This window comes from Cricetulus griseus, chromosome 5 (assembly GCF_003668045.3).
Source record: "Cricetulus griseus strain 17A/GY chromosome 5, alternate assembly CriGri-PICRH-1.0, whole genome shotgun sequence".
Taxonomy (NCBI): Eukaryota; Metazoa; Chordata; class Mammalia; order Rodentia; family Cricetidae; genus Cricetulus; species Cricetulus griseus.
In genome coordinates, this window is record NC_048598.1 from 122466814 (window position 1) to 122485888 (window position 19075).

Here is a 19075-nt window from a genome sequence, read left to right on the forward strand (position 1 = left end):
CCAACCAACAATCCACACCTCCAGAGAAACTAGGAAACAAGGAGGACCCTAAGAAAGACATACATGGTCCCCTGGAGAAGGGAAAAGGGACAAGATCTCCTGAGCTAATTGGGAGCATGGGGAAGGGGAAAGGGAGCTAGAAGAAAGAGAGGGGAGAAGAGGACAGGCGAGGAGAACATGAGAGAACAGGAAGATTTAGTCAGGGGAAGAATAGAGGAGAGCAAGAAAAGAGATACCATAATAGAGGGAGCCATTATAGGTTTAAAGAGCAATCTGGTACTAGGGAAATGTCCAGAGATCTATGAGTTTGACCCCAACTAACAATCTAAGCAATAGTCAAGAGACTACCTTAAATGCCCTTCCCCAGTAATGAGGAAGGGCATTATATGCCATCCTAGAGCCTTCATGCAGTAGCTGATGGAAGCAGAAGCAGACACCCACAGCTAACACTGAGCTGAACTCTGGAATCCAGTTGCAGAGAGGGAGGAGTGATGAGCAAAGGGTTGAGGGCTGGAGAAACCCACAGAAACAGCTGACCTGAACAAGGGGGAGCTCATGGACTCCAGACTGATATCTGGGAAACCAGCATAAAACTATTCCAGACCCCCTGATCGAGGATGTCAGTTTGGAGATCTGGGCAGTGGATCAGTATTTAACCCTAGTACACTGGACTTTGGGAGCCCTCTCCACATAGAGGGATACTTTCTCAGCCTAGACACACAGGGGAGGGTCTAGGCTCTGCTCCAAATAATATGACAGACTTTGAAGATCTCCCATGGAAGGCCTCACCCTCCCTGGGGAGCAGAAAGGGGGTGAGGGGGACAGGGGAGAAGGGGAGGGAGAGGGAACTGGGATTGACATGTAAAAGAAACTTGTTTCTAGTAAACAAGAAGAGAACAAACTCTGGAGAGCACAAAATTTTTCTCAAGTTCACTCCAAGAAGGAAGCTGGGATTCTGCTTGAGGACTGCGGACAATCCAGGCCACCTTGCTAGCTTCTAGCTACCTGCTCTTCCTCCGGGTCAGGCACCTGATGGACTCCCCAAAAGCTCCATTCAAGAGCAAATGTGTTCACACACATAGCTCCCTCTGACCAATTGTACCCACTCAGCCTGGGCACACGAAGCTTGGCCCTCAGGATTTCCATCTCTTTGTCTCAGAATTAGAAAACCAAAAGCCAAATTTGTATCTCACCCACCATTATATATCTATACAGTGAATGAAAGACAATCATTTGAGTATTTAGTAAGTGTTAGGGTGGCGATGGGCATTCTATTTGTATTCACACTATTTCCAATCTCTGAAGATAGGTATCAACATCGGGGACACAGAATGGCTAAATGATTTGATCAAGATTATGAATTGGGGGTCTGGGGCTGTAGCTAAGTTGGCACAGTGTTTGTCTGGCATGACAGAAATCCTAGTTTTGATCCCTAGCACTGGATAAACTGGACATGGTGGTGCATGCCTGCAATTCCGTCACTCAAGAGATGAAGGCAGGAAGATCAGAAGACAAATCTAGGATACACAAAGCCATATCTAAAATAATAATAACAATAATAATGATGATGATGATGATCAGAGAGCTAGGATAAAGCAGAGGTGGAATTCCAGCCCAGCCCAACTGTGTGTGTTCTTTACCTCTTACAGTGACATCTTTCATTGCTACAGGCGAATCCAAGCTTTATTCCACTCTATACTTCTCTTTTACTTCACAGTACGTGATCACCAAAAAGTCTGCAATGGTTGTGTCTCTGTGCCCTTGTGTTGGCCAGTTTACATGAACTCTGTCTGACTGGTTTTAACCTACAGAAGAACAGTGTGATGACGCTGGAGAAGTAGCCCAGGCCTTTGCAGGTCTTATGGCTTCTGCTTTCGCTTTCAATGAGCCCTAACAGCACCACATAAGGTAGCTTACTCTAGACTGCTGGAGGAGCAGAGGCCACACAAGAGGAAAAGAGAAATGGCTCGGCCTCTAGCAACATGACTGAGGTCAGTGTGGATGTTCCCACCCTACTGATCCTCCACTTGGATGAGCTCAGGAGCCAACTCATGTAAAGCTAGTGAGACAGCCTCTCTGTCAACTGACAGGTACATGGCAAGAATAAGTTATTTTCCTGATACACTTGTAGGTTTCAGCTAGCCCGTTATTTAACAATGGGTACCAAATATCTAGCTAGACCTGCTTAATTCTTTGTCACTCTATGCCAAGAGGATTCTTGTGGCCCCTTCAAGCCCCTTCAATCAACACCCTGAAAGTCATACAAACACTAATTAGAAAGTCCCAAGGAGTAGACTCACTACATATCTGAAGACCCAGAAGCCAGTCCATCCATGGAGCCACCCTTTCCCCTTCTCAGTCACCTCCCAAATGAGTTTTCTCAAAGGCTGACTTACAGCATGCAAGCCAGGATTGACTTCAAGGGTCACTAACGCACAGAGCAAGGAGCTCTGCTGATGCAGAAGCATGCCACTCTGAAACATGTCATCTCTGCTTAGGAAAACTTGGGAAACAGAGATAAGATGGGAGGATATGGCCCAGGAACTATGAGAACAGGCCAGGGCTGCCTGTACATGCCTTGCAGACACAACCCACACCAGAGAAGAGGGAGCAACGGGATAGTACTGCACACCCTGTACACTTCCACATAGCCCCTCCCAAGCCTGCCTGAGATGACGCTGAGCAGTGAAAGCTCGGTACCAGCAATGAAACCTGACTCAAAGAAGACACACAACAGAAAAGCATCTCATGTAGGGAATGCACAAAGTCCTGGCCTTGCCATCAGAAGACACAGGGTGTGTCTTTCCCGGGTCACACATGGTAGGGCAGAGAGGGGACCACAGGAGAAGAGCAGTGAGCAAAGCTGGAGACTGGGCTGGAAAGGCCAGGATAAACCAGATGAACAGAAACCCACCCTGTCTGTGGGCCCAGAGCTCAAGTCTTTATGTGTCAGCCAAGATGGGATGAGCCTAGAGGACATCTCTGTCTACTAGGACTGGCTCAGGTCTGTGTGTGTCACTATTACCCGTGGTAATTAGGAGCAGAGGGGCGCATGGATAACATAAAATCTCAGCTAATCCCCAATATGCACTGGAGCCCAGAGTTTATCCTCTCCTCCAAGACTCTTCTCCTTCTTCATCTTTTCTTTATTTTTACATAGTTTTAAAAGCCAAAATGGCCAACAAACAGACATTACAGGATTTGGGCTGGTCTTCCTTTTAGGTTATTGACTTCCAGAGAAGGAAGATCTGAGAGAGGGGACAGAGGAGGAAGCTGACGCTCCTGGGTAACCAACACCTAAGCACCTTTGAAGACCAAGTCATCAGTGACCAGAGGGCTGACCTCACTGTGAGCTTTGTGGGGAGAGAAAAGGGGGATTTCATGGTAGAGTGTCGGGCCCCGAAGACTGATTATGATATTTTTGGTGCAAACCTCAGCTCAATTACAGGAGCTTGAATCTCCCATTGTCTTTTAGGTGTAGGCTGGTTACCTCTGGATGGCCTGGCCAAGGTGGAAAATGGCTCCTAGTTTGATAGCAATAGACCTAGGCCCTGGGTGGGCCCACACCTATTCTGAGGGCTAGTGAAACATGCCTGGTACCAGAAGGCTGGGGCCCTTGTAGAATGTCTGAGGGTTTGTGTACGTGCTTCTAGGACTGCCTCTAGGATTAAAAGAACTATTTGATATCAGCTTTATACATGATAATAGATGTCTTCTGCTATCACTCCCACTTTTGGAAAGCTATTTAAGAGTATGCTTCAATAAACCGTGTCTCCAGTATGGACTGTAAGCCCTCCTGAGATGACAAGATGTCTCTGTCTTGTCCTTAACATCGTTGGGTAACTGGAACTTTCCCAATCCACACTCCCCTACTCAGGGATGGATCCGGGGCTTTTTGGCTGGTTCCGATTGCAGCCCCAAAGGCATCAGCCCTAGTGATGACAATGAAAGACAACAGGATACTCGCAAGATTCAGGACAATGTCCTGAGAAGAGGACCCCAATGCAAGATTCTTGGTGACAAAAAAAACATTCTAGGGCTCAGGAGGAGGTTAGAAAGAATTGCTGGGCTGTTCAACGGATACATGTGCACCTTAGTCTGTTAGCACATTAGGCCCTGAAAAGGCCAGGAAAATTCTGAGAACTGTGTCATCAATCAGGAAAAACTAACCATGGTGTGTCAGCCTATCCCCATTCAAGGTCTTTCTCTGTCCCTGAAGCTATGAATGGGGGCTCTTCCCTGGAGGGAGGCTAAGGCGCAGCAGGGCTCCTGCTGAGTTTCTGTGCCCCTTACCCTTTGCACTCTGACCTCACCAACGGTAAGTGCTTAAGAGCTAGGATCCATCCTACCTTTACTGCCTGCCACTTCCCCACCCCATCTCTGGTTTGCTCCTCACTCAGAGATCCAGGGACTCTCATAGAGAAAGAACCCATGAAGGCTATTTAGTCTAAGAATTTTGTTCTGGCCAATGCTCCAGAGAAGGGGCCCACTAACAGCAGAACAAATGCCAGTCCATCGGGTATGAGATTGCAGGGGCTAGAACAAGAAGAATCTGTGACCCCAACTCATCTTGGGAAATGCTACACTCAACCCTCAGACCATCAAGACTGGATTTCTTATGGGGATAAACATCAATAAAGGGTGATTCAGCCCAAGAAAATGAGAGGAGCTTGCTTATATTTCATTGCAAAAGGAATCATTTTGCTGGGCCAAGAATATTAAGGAAAACACTGGCCTTGTGCCGACAACAGCGACCCTGAAACCTCTTCAAATACCTCCCGCCCATCTTGCCTCTTATCAAAAATGAATAAAATGCTGAACGATAACCCACAATAACAAACCGTATATTTCAAACAACCTTTCTCAATAATGACATGAAATTCCAGGGGCGTAAGGAATGGTGTGGCTCCCACCGCAGGTTTCTCCAGGTCTGAGAATACATGGATGTCTGGAACTAGGACCACCAGAGGATTTGATGAAGAGGGGGACTACAGAAGGACAGAAAGGGCTCTAAGGGGCCAACTTTACTGTCGAAAGGGCTGGTGTGGTGACTGGAGGTGTGGTGCTGGGGGGCTTGCTTGAGTCATGATCTTTAGGAATGATTTATGGAACTTCACTAGCCACTCTTGCTGTTATTTCAGCCACATGGGGTTTTGGCACCTATGGTTTCAAGCCAATTATGTGAATAGGTTATTTTCTTACTGTGTGCTTTGCAATTTTTTCACAGGAGGGGCTAAGTATCCCCTAGAGGATAACTTTTCCAAGCACCATTTGCCGAGCTAGCCCCGCCCTCTCACCATGGGTTTTCCATCACCTCTGTCAGTGAGGGCCACTTGGCCACAGCTGATTCCCAATTCTTCATATTCATGTGACTTGGAGTCATCTATGTGGCTTTGAGAACCCCACAAAGAAAAAGATTTCACAAAGGCACTGCTCCCAGGACTGACCATCAGCTAAAAAATGATAAGGCTCAAAAGATTGGCCCAGCTGGGGCAAGGGAAAAGCAGAAAGTCACCTACTAACAGAATAAAATCAGCCTCTGGTTGTGAGGGCCAGTATGGATAGACGTGAGGAGTCAGAAACTGAATTTGCATGAATTTAATAACATCACCTCTTCCACTGCAATAGGTTTCCTCATCCTTATCTTAAAAAATGCCCCTTTTTGCGTAATTTGCCACAAAAGGAAGTGAAAAAAAAATAACATCATCCCTCAGTCATGTCTTGGTAAGGACTGGAGAATGTTCTGGAGAAGGAGCCTTGATGGGCCAACTCGGTAAGAAAGGGCCACCTTCAGGTCTTCCCTAGAGGGAGAAGTTGGGATGTTGTATGGTCTCAATTGGATAACTGCTTCCCAAAGCCAGAAGGAACTTGGGACATTCAGATGGAATGCTCCAGGAGCTAAAGACAGGGTTAAGGAGACCTTCCATGACCCTGTGGCTGAAGCAACACTAAGTGTGCATCACTCCAACTCCTGTGCACATTATCCAAGGGACATGCCATAGACGTCAACAGCAGTCAGGATAGAGGCAGTGTAGCACAGCAGTCAAGAGAATAGGCTTTTGGTTTCTCCCACATAGCTCTTGACCTTGGACAGTCTCCAAGTCCCAGGTTTCTTATCTGTAAAAGTAGAGTAGCCCCTATAGGTGGCCCATAGGGTGTTTACGAAGATAAGATGTAATAGTATATGGACTTAAGTTGTAGCTCAGTGATAGAGTGCTTACTTAGCATGTTTGAGGCCTTGATATAGATGCCTAACACCACAAAATAAATGCACAACATTTAACCTGGTGCTACAGTAAGGTGAAGATGGTCGAAGGTACAGTGTCCTCAGTTACATGTGGATCGTAGCTAATCTTCTTAGGTCTGTGTTCAACTTGGCTCCTCAATTGGCCTGTAATGGCCAGGTTATGGGAGCAGTCTGCCTTGGTTCACACAATAAAGGGTTACAGTCTACAGAGGAAATGTATACATCTCTATCTAGCTCCATTTAGATATCACAAAGAGTCTGTCTGCTTTTTATAGTAACTTCTAGAATTTCAAAACATCATCACTGACCAAACACTCATCTCTGCTGGAGCACAACACTGCCCTGCCTTTGGTACACTACTGCCCAGTGACCAAGCCTTTCCTTAAATGCTCACTGTGTTGCTTCTCCCACCTTCTGAAGCCTTAGTGCATCACAACTGTTGATGGGCCTAGAGCCCTGCATGAGCCCTCAGCTAGATGGACTCTTGTTTTCTCACTGCAAAGTCAGTGATGGTGCTGGAAACTTCTCAGGTGCTTCTCCCTCTAATAGCCCATACACTTACAGTCAGACAGGAACAGGGATACCTTCCTATGGCTTGGATGCTAATCCAGACTTAGCTGCCCAAGTCACCAGAAACAGAACACTCTGAAGGGCTGAGAGCAAGCCTGTTGGAGTTTTTAGCCTTTTCCTTGTACCTCATACTTCTTGAGATACTATTATGTGGCCCATGAGCCATAGCTAGCTTGTTGTGCCTCCAAAGTTCCACCTTCAGGCAGAACTAACATCCCGCATCCCCAGTGCTGGCTGGGAGCAGCACTCCCCAGGGGTAAACATGCTCTTAGGATAAATCGTCATGGGTGAAGAGGAATAAGGAAACAGCATGACCGGCCTGTGTAAATAGATTCTCTGAAGAACCTAAAATGGCCATGCATGGCTCACCACGGTCTGAAGTGGTAAACACCCACTTCCCACACAGACAGACACTGAGCTCCTGGGGAGGGGGATAGAAATTCCACAGAGTATATTTCTTCTGGGAAGGAGTGCCCCGAGTTAGGACATGGACATCTTTCTTCTCAACATCCCCCCAAAAGCATCACTGACTCATCCCTATTGACTCATGCCACAAAGCCAGGGGAGATACTGTTTCCTCCAAAGGGACTAAGAAATACTTCACAGTTGTTCCACAGTGACAAGTACCAAGAAATAGTAGCCTGTCCCTTCCCAGTTTTTCTTGGTAATTTCACTGACCCTGCCCTGCAGGCCCTGTACTAGAAGGATCAAATTATAGAAAATTCAAGTTCAAGCAAGAGAGAAAGAAAGGATTAGAGACAAGGAGAGAAGATGAAGGAGAGTTTTATTCTAATTTGTAAAAATTAAGTATACCTCTATTCCTTCCTCCTCCCAAAATGCTAATATCATGTGTGTGTTGATAAGCTTCACAGCATGATCACTTGCCAAGTCATTTTATAAACACATAATGAAGGCTCTCAAACTAAAGCCAAAGTTGTCATTGACTTTCAGAAACGTGGAATGAACCACTTACAATACCTAGGCAGGCTCTTTGATTACAGCTTATTAGTGATTGAGGGCAAAAGGAAAATATTGGGACATGGCTTTACTATTGAACATGAAACTGCATATGAATTCACTTCTAGAAACAAAACTTTTGCTGGTAAAGGGAGTCCCAGAGACTGACTCCTGTGACTACACCCCTCCCCGAGACTGACTCCTGAGACTACACCCCTCCCCGAGACTGACTCCTGTGAGTACACACCTCCCCGAGACTGACTCCTGTGACTACACCCGTCCCAGCCACTCCTGTGACTACACACCTCCCAGCCCAACTCTATCAGAAGCAGACAACGGGGTGACAGAGTAATGTAACCAAGAAAGCCGATGTTAAAGCAAGGTCAAACTGGTCTACAGACCTGGCTCTCGGGCCCCCAATAACAATCACCTTTCCTCTCAGCAGAGGAAAAAAACAGAGAAAAGGAAAAGCCTTTGCTGCCAGGGGAAGCCCTGGGAAAGCCCATCTGGCCCCATCCTCATCTCAATTCTATTGGCCAGGATTAGCCAAGGCATCTTCATGATCTCAAAGGGCAGATAGCCTAGGCCTGTAACAGGATGTGTTTTCATATAGATATTTTAATGCCCACAAGCCCAGACCCGTCCCAGTTGCTAATGCTAGTAGATTACTCATTCTTCCTCCCGATCGCGTCATGTGTGAGAGTCCAGGTGGCTGTGGGGTATTTGCTTACAAAGGCTACCACCAGTTTCCTTGCAAGCTGTTTATTTTTCCAGCCTCAGGTCATTACATCAGCCCACGGTTTCCAGTTGGGCAAAGAGTATAGACATGTGGGGGTGGGGATCCAGCCAGGAGGTGCCATTGCCTCCGTGACCCCAAACCCCAGTCATAGCAGCTATCCCGGCAGAAATTTCCTGGGTAGAAAAGCAATCTCAACTGTAATGAGTGGCCCAGAAGCTGGCCTACAAGGAAAACGTATCCAAATGAGAAAGGGCAAGAATACTGTCAACCGGCCTACCTGTGACGTGTGTACATGCCTTGAGCAAACACAGACATTCTCATGCAAGAAGAAATGGGAATCTTGTTTCACTGCAAAATGTTGAAGAAATGTGTTTCCACTTTGGGTCCCTAATGGTAGTTCTGTCCCCAGGGAGCAGAGTGACCATAAGATGCTTCATCTACAGCTATACACATGCTGGTCATGGAGGCAAGGGAGGAAAGGCTTTAGGATTCAACATGTGGGCCAGATTCTGGGTCTTTCTTGTATCCCTGATCACATCATGAAAGACTTTTGTAGGAAAGACAAGAAGAAAGGAAATGAAAAGACATGGATGCAGACACAAAGCTAGAGGCTAGGGGCACCAGGGCAAATGGTAACATGCTGCAGCCCTGGACCATTGCCATGGCACACAAAGAGCATGGTGGCCACAACCATGATCCCAGGTCCTGAGAGACAGCACTTTCTCAGAAGAGGAAGCACGGTATTTTGCCAAAGAGACACAAAAAGACAGAAATCGTAACAAGACAAAAAGACGTATACAGTATCTTCATATAGTCAGCTTAGACCCAGAGGGTGAAAATGATTAGACAAAGGCTAGTTCTTGTTATTTATCTTATCTCTTTACCTTCTTCTATGAATAGAGATGGCTTGAGCATATTTTAAATGTCAAGTATTTTAAGAAATGTCTGGATTTAAAAAAAAAAAAAAAACCCTCAGCAGGAGTTCACATTTCCTTGGAAAAGCAGCCCAGGCTCTGGCCAGCAGTCTTCTAGGACACACTGCTCCTAAGGTCTAGGGTGTTAGCTGGCTGGGAACAACATCTTCCCAGATACAGAAAGGATTCCTTGAGCCACGGATGCCTGTGAAGTGAGGTATGAGGGAGGTGGTCAGGGAAGAGGGGACCAGAAAGGTCCATCTGGATATGCTGAACTTGACAAGGACTCCAAAGGCCACAGCAGCCATGTAGACACATGGCAGAGCTTTCCAGAAAGAGCCAGAACCTCCAGGAGGGGAGAAGACTGGATAGCCAGCAGGAGCGTGTGTCATGTTATTGCACAACTTCAGGCGTCCAGTGGAACCATTCCAACATCAACAGTCCCCAGGCCAGAAAACAAACCTGGCGTCACAGGGTCTGAGTGTGAAAAGAGGATGTTTGGGGTGTAAAAGAAGCTGGGATTGCCTTTTTTTCTTTCTGGGAGAAGGCTGAAAAGATGAGCTCTCACCCGGGCATACTTCACAGAGTCTGACTCCAGCGTCCCCAAGCATGTGGCTGAAGTTCATCTGAGCCCAGAATCTTCCATCAAACTCAAATGAAAAATGACCTCAGGTGTTTAACTCTAAGGCCCCAGTCCTCACTAAGAGCGAATGGACCAGACACAAGTTCTCATCAAAGGGTGTCTGACTCATCATTAGCTGAATGTGTAACATAGCACAAAAAGGCCTCCTTTGGTTTGTTTTGTTTTTAAATCATTTATGGTAAACCTAAGTGCCCAGAATTACAAGTCTAAAACTGAAGCCTCACAAAATCTTAAGGGCAATAATTTTGCTTTACATATGAGGAAAACAAGACTAGGAGAAGTTGATTGACTTTCCAAAGCAAGGAAAGCCAGTCTGGGAAACCAGGTCTACATATCCATCTCATTCCAAAGTCCATGCTTTGACCTCCTGTGTAAAAGATTCCCTATCCCACTGCCTGAAAATCCAGAACTCATGATGCTTCCTTAGCAACCAGCTACAGTAGCATGCACTGGAACTGGATGGTAAAGCTTAAGAATGGTCCCTGTGAGATGACAATCTTGTGGCCCCAGGAGGTCCTGGGATGGTACAGGCTTACCTGGAGCATCACGGGGCCTCTCAGGAGCCACAGTTCCTACTTCTGCTTGCTCTATGAAGGGGCCAAAAAACTTGAGTACAACAACCCTATGCACGTACCTTCCACTAAAATGCCATATTCAACTGTGCATACCAGAAAATTGTCTCTGTGAAAGATCATAAAGTAAATATCTTAAGCTTTGCAGGCCATACAGGCTCTGGGACAGCTATTCAAGCCTATTCTTATAGGTGAAAAACAGTCATAAACAACAGTCTGGCTGTGTACCAATAAAACTTTATTTGCAAAAACAGTCATGTGGCCACTTGTTACCTGCTAAATACTCTGTGGAACCAAGTCTTTTATACATGATTCCATCAATGAGATTGACAGTTATCAGTCAGTATAGCCAGGTAGTAATGATAGAGAATATTCTAGTCTGTTAAGCAATTACTAAAACCAAAGCCTAATAATTTCCTTGATGTATTTCCTCTAAAGAAAAATAAGCTCTCCTGCAACTATCCTGTCCTGTATACTAACCTTATGGAAAATAAAGGTGGCTGGATCGCTACAACGAGAGAAAGATAGTTGTACTTGCCTAGAAACAATTTCTCAACATGACCCTATGATCATACAAATAGAAAACTACATAAACCTGTAGGGGTGGGATTCGGAACTTGACCCCATCACTTTATTACACTCAGAGAGCACACTTGAGAAAGACATGTGTCACTGGCTTCCTCCAGTCTAACCACAATAAGCACTGTCACTGGCTAAGTACGGTGGCACACATCTGTAATCTTAGCACTCAGAAAGTTTGCAAGAAGACTATAAGTTCCAGGCTACCCTGGGTTATATATCAAGGCACTATCCCAAAAATCAAGAGTTGCAGATATAGATGGGTGGTAGAATGCCTGCATAGCATGCACAGGGTTAAACATGCATACCACCACAAAAAAAACCCTCAAATTATTATCACCAATGTTGATAATAATAAGTACACACCCCTAGCAATTATTCATCTAGCCAGCCATCAGTCAAGAAACACACAGACATTAGTGTGCCTGTTAAGGGACAGACCATGATTCCATCCTTTAGGTAAGAACTGAGGCCCAGGGAATTTATTTGACTAGAGTCACTCACTATGTATGACTCTAAATTTTGCTGATTTCAAAGCCTGTGCTTTAACTGCTATACTATTCTACCGTACACAAGCCCAAGGTAGGTCACATGGCCTCTTTTGTGTCGCCATCCCATACTTCCAGCTTATATGAAATAGCAAGCCAATCACAAGGAGAAACACTGACCAGCCCAAGCCATACAGAAATCCCATCATTCACGTCTTTGTCTCATTCCCCAAACTCTAGCCTCCATACTGTCACCTATAGTACAGAACTGTTACAGGAGTAAAATAGAGGAGCCAATGACAACACACACACACACACACACACACACACACACACACACAATGATCACATAAAACCCGCCTGGCCATTCAAAGACAGGAACCCTTTGTCCTTGTCACTAAATTAAACTCAGCCAACAACATAAATTATGCCAATTGCTAGTTCTCATAAGGATGCCTTAAGTGAAAGAATGATCCTCCTGAACAATAACACGGCTCTTGTTTGTTACCACATTTTCTGTTGGTGAATGTTTAGTCTTTACTGATGGTCAGTGAACTCGGTTGGCTTTGAACTTTGTTGGTGACAAGTAATGTTTCAAGTCAATCCTACGAATGTGTTCCCTCTTCAAAATTCATCACCTTTCTACCAAGTCAGTGCCAAAACCTGACCATTCCCTAGACTTCAAAAGATCAAAACAGGAAGGGCATGACTGTAAGCAGTGTGAAAACCTCAAAACAGAGGAATTAAGTCAGTTGGGGCTTGAAGTTCAACTTCTGTATGCCTCTTCTTTCAAATTCTCCTGCGTGGGATTTAGAAAGTCAATCAAAATATTAAAACATTTTGACAAAGTTTGCCATCCAAACAGATCAACTACTCATAAAAGTTGATCCTGGCTATGATAAAAGAAGAAAATAAAAACTAGAAGACACAACTCATCAGGTCTCCTTATTTTACAGCTGAAGAAAATGAAGATGATACAAGTTAAATGACTTGCACCAAACTACACTGTAAAGCTGGGCAGAATGGAGTGGCGCAACCCCAAGGATCAGGAGGCTGGGGTAGAAAGATCGGCTTGGGCTACATAATGAGACTCTGTCTCAAAAAGGAGTCAGAAGAGGAGAAGGAATAAGAGAAGGGAGAAGAGGGAGAGAAGAGGAAGGGGAAGGAAAGGCAGATGAGAGAGAGAGAATAGGAAGGAAACAGACAAAAGAAAACAAACCCACACAATGAGTAGTCATGGAACAACTTTGGGGGACCCATGACAGAAAGCTGAATACATATATAATCCAAGGAAGATTGTTTACCTGAATTTCTTACATTGGTGTTATTCAATTTGGAGTCTTTGATTACCAAGTGCTTAATCCATAGGGTTGGAGCTGTGATTTCTAGAAAAAAAAAAAAAGAGAGAGAAAAAAAAATGTGTGTGCCTATGTGAGCAAAGAGAAGTTAGTGACATGGAGTGTAACCCAGACTTGTAATAAGCTTTTTAGAGGACTACACATCAAAGCTTCAGCTATCTCCTTCTTGGCATATTGACCTCATCCTAGTGCCAACACACTCTCTCTTCCTTGTGACGGAAGTGATTCTCCCCACCAGCTTCTAAGGGACAACCAGAGCATCCTGTGCTGGGACATAGAGTAGTCAGAATCCGCAGGCACCAAGCCACTCCATCAAGGAATAAAAATATTATCCCAGGAGGTGAGGAACATGGCCAAGCCAAGTCCCTCTCAGCCGCTTCCCTATGAGAAGATTTAAAAGGGATAAATCAACAAACGAATGCCAAACACACCGCAGAGACCATTTTAGAGGAAACAGCTGAAGCACAGCAGATTTGGCCCACTGAGTTTCTGCTTCGTGTGGGGAAGAAAGAAGTGAGTCTAACACATTTCCAACCCCTTTTCCCAGTCAAGCTGAACACCAAACACCTTCATCTAGCGCACCCCAGGGTGTCTTCAGGCTCTCAGTACCAGGGTCACCAAAGAAGACTGAGGGTATGGAATCCTGTGGGGTCACCCTGAACATACCATACAGCAACCAAGTCTTCAATGACAGCAGCAGGACATCCCCAGATGTCCTCATCTTCACCCTCCCCCCATCCCCTAGGACTCATGTTTTCTAATGACAAAGGGGATGGTTGTAGATTCTTATCTCACCTTTCAGCTCTCACTGAGCTGAGCCTATGCTAGGAACATCCCTAGCCATGGTGCCATGACATGGTTTTGTTTTATTTCTCTGTTCCACTGTCTTATGATCAAGATACACTCAGTTGAGCACTGCTAAAATCTTGCTCTATGTTTTACACTGAAAGCTGAACTTCATTGTCACACTTTCTGAAAACCTTATTCTGCCAAACTTCCTGTTCCTGTTCACAGGAATCTGGAGCACTGGGTAAAGTTCCTGCAGAACGGAAGCCCAAGGGTTCCCCCACCTTGAACAGGGGCCAGGCTTCTGCACCCCAGCTCCTCCAATCCACTGTCCTTGTCTCCAGGGATCCCTGGCCTTTATTTGGTCACCATCCACTATTGCCCTTGACCTAGAATGTTTCTCCCAAATGTCTTAATTCAACTCCCCAAATCCCTATGCCTAGCCCAGCCAGCCTCACTTGCCAATCTCTTTCTCCTGCTTCCCTAATGGTGGCCCATACCCATCAACTTTCCCTCCTTGTCCCTGGCCAGTCCTCGCTGTCTGGAATACCCTGATTTCTTCCTTCTGCTTGCAAAATCCAGCTCAAGTCCCTTGCCTTCCCATCTCTTCCCAGAACAATGTCAACTCTCTCTTCCATAAGCATCTATCACGTTGATAGGACCAGGACCTAGAACTTAGTTCATGGAGCTCTCTAGTGGTTGCAGTGAGAGGAAGACTGGCAGCCATTTACTTCGTTCTCATCCCTCCCCCACACCCCAGAAACCCTGTGCCACCCTAGGCACAGAGTGGACAGTTGTAAGTGCTGAGTCACGTGCTGCTGAAGATTGACGGCCTTCACCAGCCTTTCTCACCATGGCTCCCTGGTCTTGGCAGCTTGGAGGGTCTGTCTAAGCCATGTTTTTGTTGGACATTGGGCTACAGGCAGGAAGCCTGGGAAGAAGAGAGGACCATTCCAGAAGAAGAGAGTTGTACCAGTTACTTGGAGGCTTCACATTTTTTAAAAAGATTGGGACAAACCAGCTTGTGCTGGGAAAAAAATTGAAATTAAAAAAGAAAAAAAATAATAATGGAACTTAAGCAAACACATAAAGCTACTGTCTTGCCCAACTCTGAACATGGGTGGAGACAGTAAGAGTGGGAAGTAAAATGGGGGCTCACCATCTCCGTCGAATACGGGCTGCGTCTCCATCGTGGGTGTGGGCTTAGAGCCGTCATCTGAATTGAGGGTTAAAAAGAAACGAAAAGAGACTACCATTATTGAGGTAAATACTATCTACTCTCCAGAACTGTTGAATGGTTGGGGTTTGTACAAGGTCAGAGAAAAAGGAAGAAGAAGGAAGAGGCAGAGGAAGGAAGCAGAGCCAGAGAGAGACACAAGAAAGCAAATCCATGTGTGTGTGTGCTCATCGCAGGGGCTCACAAGGAGATAGGACTCAGGACAATGGAGGCTCCATTCTCTTAAGTCTGAGGATGCTGGAGGACTCTTCCAGCCGACCACACCCCACAACAGAGTAGGGTGGGAAGCTTCTCCCCCAGCAGCCCTGAGCTTTGTCTAGGTGGGTTAACACTGGCAGCCTGTGGAATGAAAGCTTGGTGACTCCACTTCAATTCCCATCCTCTAGCACAAGGTAAACAGTTTTAAACCTTTTCCTAATGGCCCTCGTTTAAAAGCTTAGAGCAGGGTGCTACTCCCTTCCAGACTCCCAGCTGCCTTTCAATCCTTGCCTCAAATAGAGGAGATGCAAAGCACTGCTGTCTCCCAAACACTGGAAAGAGTCAGCAGCATCCCACTGAACTTTCGCACTGTGAGGCAGCACACGCTGAAATCCCCAGCAGCAGGTTGTCGAACAGGAAGGGAAACAACACGGGAAATTGCTGAGATCACCCAGGCCTCACTGTGACATCCCTATCGCAGATGATGATGGGAGCAGGGTGCTCCCAGTAGCGAAGGCCCAGTGCTTATCACTCAGTACCCTTGGCAGCTCTTTTGGCAGAGCAAGAACCTCCATGTGTCAGGAGTAGCGGAGACTTTATTTACCTGCCAGGACTCTGCTTTTATCAAAGCCCCCAAACCCTCAGCTTAGAGAAGTGTTTTGCAACCATTTTCATTATTGCCCATTGAAGGAGGACTTTTGGACCATTTTCTTCAATCACTTCTTAAGAAAATATTAGTGGATAGAAAATAATAAACAGTCCTGTACTGTGTACACCATTTGTGCTATATGTGCAAAAAGAGTATGTGTTTCTCAGTCCCCAAAAAGCCACTATTCCACCCCCCTGAGTAAGGGGGAAGGGGTTATCTTTATCTTGAGAATAATTTAGAGACTTCTCTTTGTTTTCTTCCTCAGTAGGAACAGAAAGATTAGGAACTATTGTTTCAGCCAGTTTGATGATTACACCATGCTCTCCTCCAAAGACCCCCCCAGGGATCATTTAGAATGGAACACTATGTTCCCTGGGCATTAACTATTTATAGAGAAGCCTCGATCTCAGATTATCCATGAGACACCAATCAGACCATCTATAATAACAGTGCCCCACCATCTGGAACTCTGGTACCTTCCCTGATCTCCCTGCATCTTATCAGAGGAAGGAAAGAGTAATTCGGATCTCTTGCTGGTGTCAACCCTTAGACCAGAGGGTGTGGATCTCTCTAGAGACTGAGGCCAGCAATCTGGCAGTGCTGGGACACCTGAGCCTGGTATCACTGTCATGTGCTGACACCAAGACCCAACTCTCAGTGGAGCCAAAGCAATCCCAGACTATCTGACAACCATCCCAAGAAACGAGACAGAGCAGAAAGTGAGGCTTCAGTACACTACACTAGATATCTTATTTGCCCCAAACAGAATCCCCTAATGAGTATCTTTTGATGGCAAACCGTGTGAGCTTGATCTGGAAGTCACTGAGGGAGAATAAACACCAAATCGAGCCACACAATGTCATTTTTTTAAAATAGCACCACTTCCCCCAACTCTATTAACACCTCTCTCCATTGAATTCAACAAGTCACTGAATGGAGTCCCCTGGCAGCTGCAGTGCACATTTGTCTGGTCACTTCTGCCAGATGCAGAGTTGAGTGTGAATAGTTCAGCACAGTGCACTCAGCCCCCTCCTCACAGGATGGCTTCTCTTTAGGAGCCTTGAGAGCTAACAAAGGAAAAGCAAGAGGTCAGAAGCCAACAGTGAGAGACCAGATCTAACAGCTTATGAAATATTTCACATTTGATATAGGCATTAAAATGTCTACATGAGAGTTACCTCTCTGTCTGGAGCACGATAACTAAAACTAGTCCGTTCCTTCTCCTGGCATCCAGATGAAAGCCTGGATCTGACCACCTGGGCTAGCCATCAGCAGAAAAGATCTACAGAGAGTAAGGGGGGCTTCCCAGGAAAGATCTGCACATCTGCTGGTGGGGGAACTCAGACCTGGGTACAGAGCCCACAGAGCATGAAGCTGAGGCAGGGGGTTGAGTCTTCCTGCTGGATAGGGTCACTGAGGGTGAAGAGGTCCAGTTGCTCTGTGCAGGGAGGATGGAAAGCTTTATGGAGTGAGAAAAGTCAAGGTACCCTGCTGCCAGGAGCCACCTGTGAAATGCAGCACACCCCAAAGCCAGGAAGCCACGCCAAATCCAACAGAACCCTCCAACCATCATCTCCGGGCACCTGGGCACCTGGCTTCTGACACACCAAATAAGCACAATTTTTTTTTTCTTTTTTAGTAAACATAGGTCCAAGGCTTGGGTCCAAGGTCCACAGCCGTTCAGCTTCCTGGCAATCCTTGGAGAAGCACCAGGCCCCACACTGGGCCCTGGATTTCTACTGTGCCCTTGGCTTCCAAATCCCTAGTGGGACCTCACACTGGCCCTTGTTTATATCCATGTGTTGCCTAACCTAAACCGCTCACTTTGTCTAGGCAGCATTATCATCTGCTAAACATGAAAGATGCCTGCCTACTAAGCTTCAGGACACTGGCACTCTGCAGGTGTGAATAATCCTAAAATACTATTAAAGAAGCTATTCAACTCTGAGTATTAACCATCTTATTTCAATTACTTACTTTTAATACTGGATTTACGAAATTAAGATCCTATCAAAGTTTTTTAATTAGATAAACCTTACAGTTCAATAAGATGACAGCTTTATTTTAAAACTTGCCAAAACATTTTAATAAACATTATACACACATACACACACACACACACACACACACACACACACACAAAACATAGAGATGAGCAATAAACACGCTAATCAAGCTCAGTGTCATTCATCATTAGAAGGTACAAATTTACACAATGAAGGTACTTGCCTGTAATCCCAGCATTTGTAAAGCAGAGGCAGGAGAATTACCACACGTTCAAGGCCAGCCTGTGATACATAGTGAATTTTGGACTGGTCAAGGCTACACTACAAGTTCCTGTCTCAAACAAACAAACCAATAAACTCGACAAGTTATCACTAAGTACCCACAAGGATAGCTAAAATAGAAGACAGATGATAACAAGTGTTGGCAAGGATGTGGAGAAAATAGAACCGTTTGTTCACCATTGGTGGAAATACACAGCTGAGCAGCCACTTTGAAGAATAAATTTGGCAATTTCTTTAAAAATCTAAACACAAATTAAATTTTCAACTCCCAAATTCCAGTTCTAGAAATTTATTAAAGAGAAATATTCTAGAAAAGACATGTACACAATTGCAGCAGGATTACTCAAATATACCAAATATAGAAGCTTCTAATTTGGATTTATTTATTTATTTATTTATTTATTTATTTATTTATTTATTTATTTATTTGGAGAGGAAGGCACATGTGTGCCATAATGCCTGAGTAGAAGTCACAAGACAACTGATGGGAAGTCTGTTCTCTCCTTCTACCATGTGAGTCCAGGGATTGAACTTGGGTTGTGGATTTGGTGGCAAGCCCCTTTATTCACTGAGCCATCTCACTGACTCAAAAAGCCTCTACGTTTTAAGTAATCCAAATGTCTATCAGCTGGTAAGCATATAAATTATAATACGCCCATATAAAGGAATACTATTCAGCCATAGAGAGGAATAACTAAACATGAAAATATATACCTGATGCTCTTCAAAAACATAACAAATGGGAAACGAGATGTAACTGTTGCCTGTGTTAGGACACATTTAGACAGCACAGATTTATAAAAGTAGATGCCTTGAGAAAGCAAGCAGCTCCATGAATACCCTGAGTCTG

The 19075-nt window shown here is 45.2% G+C and overlaps 1 protein-coding gene across 1 annotated transcript in view; it reads right to left on the reverse strand.

Moving 5' to 3' along the window:
• Smoc1 (SPARC related modular calcium binding 1) overlaps positions 1-19075 on the reverse strand; it is a 152713-nt gene that overhangs the window by 19487 nt on the left and 114151 nt on the right. Inside the window, exons 6-7 of the mRNA XM_035445868.1 lie at positions 15013-15069; positions 13014-13094 (exon numbers count right to left, since the gene is read on the reverse strand). Of these exons, the coding sequence (XP_035301759.1) occupies positions 13014-13094; positions 15013-15069 (138 nt within the window). The remainder of the gene's footprint in view (positions 1-13013; positions 13095-15012; positions 15070-19075) is intronic.